Source organism: Lepisosteus platostomus, chromosome 13, assembly GCF_059453375.1.
Source record: "Lepisosteus platostomus isolate fLepPlt1 chromosome 13, fLepPlt1.hap1, whole genome shotgun sequence".
Lineage (NCBI taxonomy): Eukaryota > Metazoa > Chordata > Actinopteri > Semionotiformes > Lepisosteidae > Lepisosteus > Lepisosteus platostomus.
This window is the reverse complement of record NC_142623.1, coordinates 24934045-24943616: the sequence shown is the minus strand read 5'-3', so window position 1 is coordinate 24943616 and position 9572 is coordinate 24934045. Positions and strand designations below refer to the sequence as shown.

The 9572-nt window shown below is 42.8% G+C and overlaps 1 protein-coding gene across 2 annotated transcripts in view; it reads left to right on the top strand.

Annotated features, from left to right (window-relative positions):
- The first annotated feature begins 1978 nt into the window (after window positions 1-1978).
- Window positions 1979-9572, top strand: part of samd1b (sterile alpha motif domain containing 1b) — a 34799-nt gene continuing 27205 nt past the window's right edge. Inside the window, exon 1 of one of the 2 annotated variants that reach the window (XM_088603802.1) lies at window positions 1979-3313. In XM_088603802.1, the coding sequence (XP_088459928.1) occupies window positions 2216-3313 (1098 nt within the window). In that variant the 5' untranslated portion in view covers window positions 1979-2215. The remainder of the gene's footprint in view (window positions 3314-9572) is intronic. The other variant, XM_088603801.1, reaches the window with a different exon arrangement.

Genomic DNA, 9572 nt, shown 5'->3' with positions numbered 1-9572 from the left:
AGATCATTGTACGTTTTTAAATTCGCTACATGAACCTTGAAATATTTTAATAATTTCCACCACTTTATCGGTTATTGGAATGTTTAACTATATATATATATTTCAGTAGTTTAAACGTTTTATAAACTCATGCGCAACCTGAAAACCAGATATATCCTGACACTAAGCGATGATCCTGCGAGCTCAGTCTTCATTTGGCTTTTCAAAACGGGACAACCACGGGACTATGGTAATACCGGCTACTTGTGGTAAGTGTTTATGATAGGTCCAGTAGTATTACCCTGATACAATTGTGTAAAGCGGAATGAAGGCGTTTTTAAATAAATGAAAGTACAAAAACTTGTAAAAATCTGATGGAGTGTCCCCCATAGTGAATTTACATGGATAAACATTAACATGGGCTTGTTCCACTTTTATTAACAGGACCACATACCAGAAAATTACTTGTGACAAAATAAAATGCCTTTTATGGAGGCGTACGTGCTCCGCTCGTTTCTTTAATCGAACAGTACACCTACTATTGTTACGGAACCTTTGCGCCACTTATAAAATGGCTACAAAAATCGTGTTTAACTTGAAATAATCCACACACCTATGTTAAATCCTATGGGCCAGATAGGCAGAGATGTATCGGTGTCGCGCGTTCTTCAAGAAAAAATCTTTTTCTGTAGGAAAGAGAATAGGAGCACGAATCGTCATATCCTTATTAATTTCTTCTCCTTCATCAGGGCACACCCTGGACGGGACGCCAGTCCATCACACAACACACACTCACACCAGTGTCCATTTCCACAGAAGCCAGTTAACCTACGGTATGTCTTCGGACTGGAGGAAACCGGAGCACCCAGCAAAAACCCACGCGAACACGGAAAAACATAAACTCCACTCAGATAACAGCGCAGGTCCGGAATTGAAACCAGGGCCCTAGTGCTCAGAGGTATTCTCTTTTATATGTTAATTTATAATTAAAATAGGTTTAACTAGTTAATTTTCCATGTTTAGGTACAATTATGTTAGGCTTCGAAAATCGCAACATGGCTGCTCTTGCGCTTCCGAGAGCAGTACTTTGAATAAAATAAGTTCTCACTACCGTGGCAGGTCACAATGAAATCCTGACCGTCTGCTCATTTTGTATCACTTAAGGTTTTGCACGTGAACGGTATGGAGCGCGTGTCGTGAAATCCTCTTCTGAACTGAGAGTTTAAACATAATAACTCAAGAGTAATGGTTAAATGACCTCGAATATCTTTTCAATAACCACTCTTGCAATTCTGTAGTCAGCTTTAATCTGGAACAAAATGGCGAAATTCCAAAGTGGTACCTCTCCTTAAGTGGAAAATTATTTATTTAGCCCCAAAGCAAGAGCTAGATGGCGGCCAGTTTGCATCTGCTAAGTCCTGAATGGAGATGTTGGTGGGAATACATTGATTCCTTTGTATAAGCCCTTGTGCTAATGTGCAATCTAATTTACTTTGAAGAGACTTTAAAACGATGCTGTGGCTGAAGCATCACACCCTGGGTGCAATTATTTCGCCTTCGAAATACAACCTTGTAGGTATATAGAAACATGCGAAGGGTGGATGTAGCTTGAAGTTAACAACCTGTAGTCAAGTTTTTATTATATCAATAGCATTAAGCGCAGTCTTGACATTCATTATTTTAAAAAACTTTTAAATTTACTTATGTATTTACCAAAAAGCTTGGAATGTTTAAGAATTAAATTAGATCAATAAACCAAATATTCACACGCGTGTGGCACGCTCAGGGTACAAATCATTATGCATATCTCGAAAAAAAGTAATTGCACAGCAACCCGAAAGAAATAAATGGCGATAGTGTGTGCTATAAAATAAAATCTGAAAAACGTTGATATTCAAAAATCACACAGCTCGGTTAAATTAGTTTTATTATTTTTTGTTTTAGCGAAAACAAAGTTGGGTACAGTCGCACTTTATTTTCACGGAAATAAAATAGAAACGGGAGGAAGCAGTATCAATGTCCCAGTACCATCTTAAAACGCTTGCCTTCACTGTTGCACTAGCGCGCTCGATCTCTGCCAGTCCACCTTAAATACACAATGTGGGTAACGCAGGCGTAGAGCAAGGCTTCCGCTTCATTCCCAGCCGGGCTCGGACCGGATCGGAGCAGCAGCGTCACTTCGGAGAAGACACAGTAAAGGTACTCGGTGCAACCAAACCGAGCCCAGCCCAGCACCATGTCCGAGCCGAAGTACCGCGACTGGATTTTGGAGACTATTGATTCATTGCGCTCAAGAAAAGCTCGACCGGACCTGGATAGAATATGCCGAATGGTACGGAGGCGACACGGGTCAGACCCGGACCGAACCCGTTTGGAACTGGAGAAACTGATCCAGGAGCAAACGGTACTGAAAGTTAGCTACAAAGGGTCCATTTCGTATCGCAACGCGGCCAAGGTGCAGAGGAAAAGCCGAAAGAAAATAGACCAAGGCGCTGGCGCTGGTGGCGGCGGTGCCGTGGGGGATCAGACCAAAAATGCCGATCTTAACAACGACGGCGACACCGCTCCCAGTCCCGTAGAAAGAAAGGATCCCCACGGCAAAGGAGCTGAGGGCTGTGGGGCGAGGCAGTCCGACGACCCCCAGCCCAACACGGGAGGTATTAGTGAGAAGGATGAAGGGGATTTGGTCCCGAGTAGCGGAAACAGTTGTCTGTGCTGTGGCGCAGCGGCTTGCAAAAGTCAACCTCGCGCTGCTCCCGGCAGCAGCGTGAACGCAAGTGCGTCCAGAGAGAAGAAACCGCAAGAGCCGAGCCGAGAGAAGGGCACGGATAATGGAAGCGCTCTCGCTAACAAGACCAGGGGTGCCCGCGGGGTGGAAGCAAGCTTGCCTGAACGCGAGTGCTACAACAGTAATAAACAACGGAGAACTTGCAGCCACCACGGGCACACACAAACGCAGCTCAAACCCAAATGTAAGGTCGGTCCGGCTCCGAAGGCGAGCCGCAGCAGTTCAGACGAGCCCAACCCAGACCTGGGTGACCGGTTAGTGGCTTCTGTGCGGAGCCTGGCGGAAAGGAGGGGTCCGTGTGCATCTAGGGGACACACGTCTCTCGGCTTAAAGGAAATATTGGGATTCCTGAGCTCCCACGAGCGGCTGTCTGAAGAGAAGCTCACTCGCAGCAAAGTGAAGGTGGTCCTGGAGAGGGAGGTGGCGAGGGGTCGGCTTCGCAGGACGAGGTTCGGGAACATCACTCTCCCGGTCAGAGGGGCTGGGGTGAAATCCACCGCTCGGCTGGCGAAGAGCGCACTGCAAGGCAGGCAGAGCACGAAGAAGGTAACTTATTATTTCTCACACGTCTCCTTTTCTCCCTCTTTCCCCTGCACTCTTCTACATTTGTCATTTCGATTCAGAGCTAATATGCAATTCTGCCTCCGATCACGTTTTGCTGCTTAGGTGCGTTTGTCTTCAGAATTTTTCCTGACCCACTTCAAAATACTACAAACTCGAGCTTTGTAGTAGTTTTCCGCCTCGTTTCGACTGGGCATGAAAATGCTTAACCTGAAAACAATGCAGGGGCATATTTCACTTAATACATCGAGCGTTCTTGCTCCGCAATTTCCTGATGTGTTGCAAATATGGTACAGGCCAGTGGGGTTGCTTGGGGGAATTAGTTTTTATGCTTCACGAGGAATAGTTTCATGTCTAGTGCTGTTTGTTGTTGGTGAAATATCAGGTAATTATCCCAGGAGCTTTAGACGGACTGCTGGGCTAGGAAAGTCCGCATGTGCTTGTGCGACTTCCCGCAAGGGGTGCGCTCGTGCTAAAAAACCCTGCCTGTCGTCTTTGCCACATCGGAAACGCCAGATGGACAATACACCCGACAAAATACACTTTATTGAGTAATAATGGCGACATTTCTCACACGCAACGGCTACAGCCACGACAGGCTTTGATTCCGTTTAGGGGATGATGTATTTTCTCGCTCCGATTCGGGGTACGTTTTCTAAAACTTTTGCGGACAGGCTGTGTGCACGTACTGTCTGGTGCCCACACTTACGCGCAGTTGAGGAGAACGAAGTCGGGGAGTGTTTATTACTCTTTAGGCGTGACAGGCAGCATTTTGGACACCAGACAGCGCAACTAAGCGAAGAAAGCAACTCTGCTGGTGTTGAGTAACACGTAGGTAAAGCATCGCTGTGGAGAAAATCGCGCTTCCTCTACAGCGAGCACAAGCACGGGGTTTCGAGTCATTGGCGCTATTGCGTTTGCTTCGCGTTTTTCTACAGCTAAACGCTAACTCGCTCCTTTTGAGAATTGTCCGCATTTTATTATATGGTGTCGGCAGCGCTCGCTGCAGAGCGTCGAGTTTCTTACAGCAGGGGAAATAAATACTGCCTTCTATGAAAACTGCAGGATCGGATAGCGCTAAAGTGCGGCATGTATTGTATTCAGGTGCTTAAAAAAGTGATTTGAAGTCAATGATATAGAAAAACTGGGACTGCATTTACACGCAGGCCGCTTTCAAAAGATTCTGAAAGTTGAGCTGAACAAGGGCTTTACTAAATCATTTATTACTATAGTGTGTCAACCAATATTTTTTAAACGTTATTTTTTAACGTTCGTCGAGTGTAAACTACAAACGTGTAGAGGAAAATGTGCACTATCCTTGTTCTCCCATTCTACTTTTTACGCGTTTCCCTGTACTTCCTGCTTAATTATCATATGTGTATCATTAACAGTTCTAGGTAAAAAATGCTTTTGAAAGTCAGTGTGCTTTGCAAAGACCACAAGGAGTTGCAGAGGAATTTAAATTTGAAAAGAAACGTGTTGGGGAATCAAATTAGTGATGCATAAACGTTAGAACAATATATTGTACATTCATTACATCAAAATGTTGCTTTTTGGCTTTTAAGTTCCATCTTATAGCTTTGAGAAGTCTTATTTATTGATTTTCAAACATGTAATGGAACATTAAAATAGTATTTTTCTATTAGTCTTTTGTCTTTTTTTTCCTCAATGTTTGTGGTGCCTTCCTCTTTGCCCCCTGATCACCTAAAATGCAGTAGGACTGCTGCAACCAGAACTCCTTACAAAAAGGCCGTGAATGCATCACATCTTGCTCTCCAAGGCTCTTTGCTTCCTACTGGCACCATAGGTCTGCGTAGTACAGAGACTCATATATAATCCAAGAGGCCCAGGTTCCAATGATGTTGGAAGAGAGACTGGAGGTTCCCAGTGAAGTTAAGCTGCTTTCACTAGAACCTTTACTTAACATTGCTCCATCCATTTTCTAACTGCTTTGTCCAAATCAGGGTCATGGGGAGGTCGGAGCCTATCCCAGCTGCAACAGACGCAAGGCTGGATATACCCTGGATGAGACACCAGTCATGCTAGTGTCAATTTTACTAGAAGCCAGTTAACCTACCACTATGTCTTTGGGCATTGGATGGAAACCAGAGTACTGTAGGAAACCCATGAAAAACACAGGAAAACAATACAATCTCCATGCAGATAGTACCCCTTAGGAATTGAACTCGGGACTCCAGCTCTGTGAGGGAACAATGCTAACATGCGCACCATGCTGTTTCTTAACATTTCTAATAAAATTCTTGCAAACACATTTTAGGAGCCACCTGTCTGCCATGTCTTATACTTTATTGAAACTGCTTGTTGAGTGTTGGTGAATGATGAACAGATGCCGTATTAGTGTAAAAGAGCATGAGTGACAACAGCTAATAAGTGCCAAGTGAGCCAAGTGTTAGATCAGTTAAGAGCTCAGTTAAATATAAGATGACTAACAACCAAGGGGATATATATAACAAGCTGTTCAGCCATGTTGTTGCAGCTGATACAGCTACTCATTGGATCGAAAAAGCTCCTAATTGTGGTTGTTCCACAATACTGTGAAATGTGGTTTTTCCAGTTCTGGTCTTGCTAGTGGACAGCATGGGGGCACAGTATTGCTGCTTCTCGGCACCCGGCCCAGGGTTCAATTCTGGAGCTGGGGTGCTGTCTGTGTGGAGTTTGTATGTTCTTTCCATATTCACATGGGTGAATTCCTCTGGGTGATAGCTCCCATAGTTGAAAGACATGATAGTAGGCTAATTGTTTTCTGTTAAATTGGCCCTGGTATGAGTGTCTCTGTGTGTGCCCTGTGATGGACCAGTGTCCAATCCAGGGTGTATCCTGCCTTGGACTGGTTGCTTGCCTGGTTAGGCTCCAGCTTCCCCCATGACCCTGAACTGCAAAAGAGGATTAGAAAATGAATTATCATGGTAGCAGTGTTACAACCATATAACTTGATCTTATCAGAATTCAGAGGCTAAGTAAGATGGCTCGTTCAGTACTGGGGGGGGATTTCTTTGGTGTTCTCCCAAGTTGTTGCTGTGAGTGGTTATTGGTTGGGCCAGTAGAATTTACAATGCCAATGTCTCAGTGTAGTCGGCAGGGATACCCCATTGTAGGAGGTGCCATCTTTTGAATGATCCGAATTGTTAAATCAAGGCCCTGACTACTTGCATGGCACTTTTGAAAGTGAAGGGAATTTAATCTCCATGTCCTCAATATGTTTCACAATGCATTTGTACAATTCACCCTCCCACTTGTTTCAATTGGTAGAGCGCTTGGGTCACACTTTATTTCATGGTCTGCTGTGCAGAGTAGTTGCCACAAGTCGCCCAGGTGGAGGCTATACTTCAGAAGTGGATAATGTGTCTTCATTTTCTGTGTATATAGTGCTTTTGGATCTTTTGTGCTGAAAAGACTGTCAATGGAAGGATCTATTATTTCTCTTAAGTGTTTTATTCAGACTAAATGTTATTAAGTATGCAGCATACTTTTTGCTCTATTTCTTGGATATATCTCCTTGAAGTGATTTCTGAAGCTCAAAACATCAGATTAGAGAAAAGGAAGTTCTGCTCTGCTGGAGGATTTGCAGTGTTTAAGGAGTTAGATGAGTCCTGATGTAGCTGTGACTCACAATGCTGCAAGCTCTCCGGCTCCCACTGAGACTTAGTTGCTGCACAGCTGTCTGTCGGCATGCCCACTCAGGCCCTACAGAGGTCTGGCGGTTGTCTCTTTCTCCTTGGGGAATCGCAGCTACAGGTGGCTAATGATATAGCATAGATTTGCATCATGTATCTGTGGGGCATTAAGCCCAACCTGAATGAGGCAGTTAGAGGCCGAGTCGGTCAGTTTTATTTTACCATATGATATTCAGAGTAAACACAACAATACCGATTCATTCCAGGTCATAGTCTTACATAAGGTATTTTTAATGCTTTAATAACTTGAGACTACATAAAGTAGGTTAAATTTGTCCAATTTAAGCTTAAACTGGGGATTTCATGAAGTACAGAACACCTGCTGGACACCTTTTTGGTTTTTCTTTATATCAGAGTTCTTAAATAATTGTCAACAGTTTGTTTGACTTTTGAAACAATCAGCATGTGAGTGTAGGCATGAAATCTATTTCAAGTTCTGTTTCTTATCATGCATGATTAATGTGAACTTTTAAAAAAACAATGTATATGGAATTTAAATAGTCCATGCAGGCTAGGTGAATCATTGTTTCTGAATTGTCCTTGTGTGCTTTTGTGTGCATTTTCTGTGATGGACTGAAGTCCCATCCTGTGTTTCCACGATAGGCTCCAGCCTGCCGGTTTCCTTACTAGGAATTAGTGACTTTCTAATAGAAATTTAATCCTGTGCATTATTAATTGGCAACCTAAACTGTCAGATCAGCAGCTTATTAACCAAACTGAAAACAGACTTGGCACTAATACAACTGTGAGCTTCTGATACCAAGGCTTGAAGGGAGGAAGTATCTAAACAAAGAACCAATTTAGAAAATGTTAATTTACAATTTCAGTAAACCTTGGCGATAAGAGCTCAGTTGGAATGAAAACCAAATAAAATCAGTGGTCAGCAGAAAGCAAGATTGAGGACCCATGCTTTAAATCAAGAGTGCCATGAAGAATTTTAGGTCTTTTTTAGCTTCAGCACCTGAACTGCTGGGAGAAGTTAAATTAGTCCAGTTCTGCCAATTAGCTGATTGGACTTCTTTAGCTTAAATCAACATTATTATATTCACAAGTAAAGGTTTATTCCATGCTGAAAAGAAATGTTTTGGCTGAAGAAGGCTCCACAGCTGAAATGTTTCTTTTCTTCTCTTTTCAGCATGGAATAAACCTTTACTTGTTCCTTTGCAGCCTACGCAAGCTAGCACAGCTACCTGAACTACTTATTATATTGACTGCACATTTCCCATCCTGAAGGGCTGCACTAAAGAAGGTCTTATAGGCCTTGATATTTAGTGCTGAGAATACTTGGGAGTTACGGTTTCTCGTCATGATACTCGTTTGACAAAAACTGGACTGTTCTTAAATAACCAGAACAGTTTGTATTTACCAGTTCAGTGAGTTTGGTGTATGCAGTAGGAAAAAAAAGTTAAAAATCATCGTATAAGAATTAAATCCTTAACTATCCCTAGTTAGCACAATTAAGGGAGTAATTAGAATAAGGTGGTAAAAATAATTGGAGAACTAGCAAAATAAGCCCTCAGTTTGTCTCTGTCCTATCTAATGGTTAAGAGTTTGAGTTTGGTGTCCACTTTACACTTTAGTGGAAACATGTCTTGACAAAAACGAGATGTTAGAGGACCTCAGAAAAAGAGCAGCCGAGGGAATGTTGCAAAACATTTTGAAATATCTGAAGCTCGATCCATCCATTGTCAGATAAAGAGTCTACAAATGGAAAAGATTGAACTCCATGGTGACTCAAGGCAGTACCAGTCATCCTGCAAAGATTGTCAAAGCAATCTGAAGTCACAAAGAACTTCAGACTAATATATAACTATCCGCAGGATTCTCTTGCTGTGGCTAATGGCTAAAGTGTTCATGCCTCAATAGTATGGAAAAGACTAAACAAGAATGGTGTTCCTGTAAGCATAACCAAGAAGTAACCATTGCTGTCTAAAAAGATGTTTGCCAAAAAGCTCCTGGGCTCATGACTACTGGACGAATGTTCTTTGGACACAACAAGTAAAAATCTGAACTTCTTGGCCACATTGTGAAATGTCTTGTGTGATGAAAACCAAGCATTACTTTCAAACAGAAAAACGTCTTCCTGGCTGTCGTAGCAATGGTAGGAGTGTCATTGTTTTGAGTGCAGGACCTGAGCGACTTGCCATCATTGGAATTGCAAATCTGGCATAGTATTTGCAAATTCTGGATGGGAATATGAGGCCGTCCGCTAGGACTAGGCGATATATAAAAATTTTATCAATACTAACGTTAAGAATCTCTCACCAACCTAATTTTGCTTATGTTGGTATGTTCGGTGAAAGCTTTCCCCACTGTGTGTTTTAATGAACGGTCCCCTTAAAAAAACTACAACACCCAGTCGTCATATCCAGTCACATGCTTCTGCCTCGTCCAACCTTCCTTCTTCATTCAAAACGCAAAGAAGCGTGCCTGGCATGAGACAACATGAGCGCTTATGCTGAACCCCACTCAGGCAGGGATGACTCAAGTACAAATGAAGACAAGCTGGTATCTAAAAAAAATGCTGTGTTAATTGTTTGTTCATATTT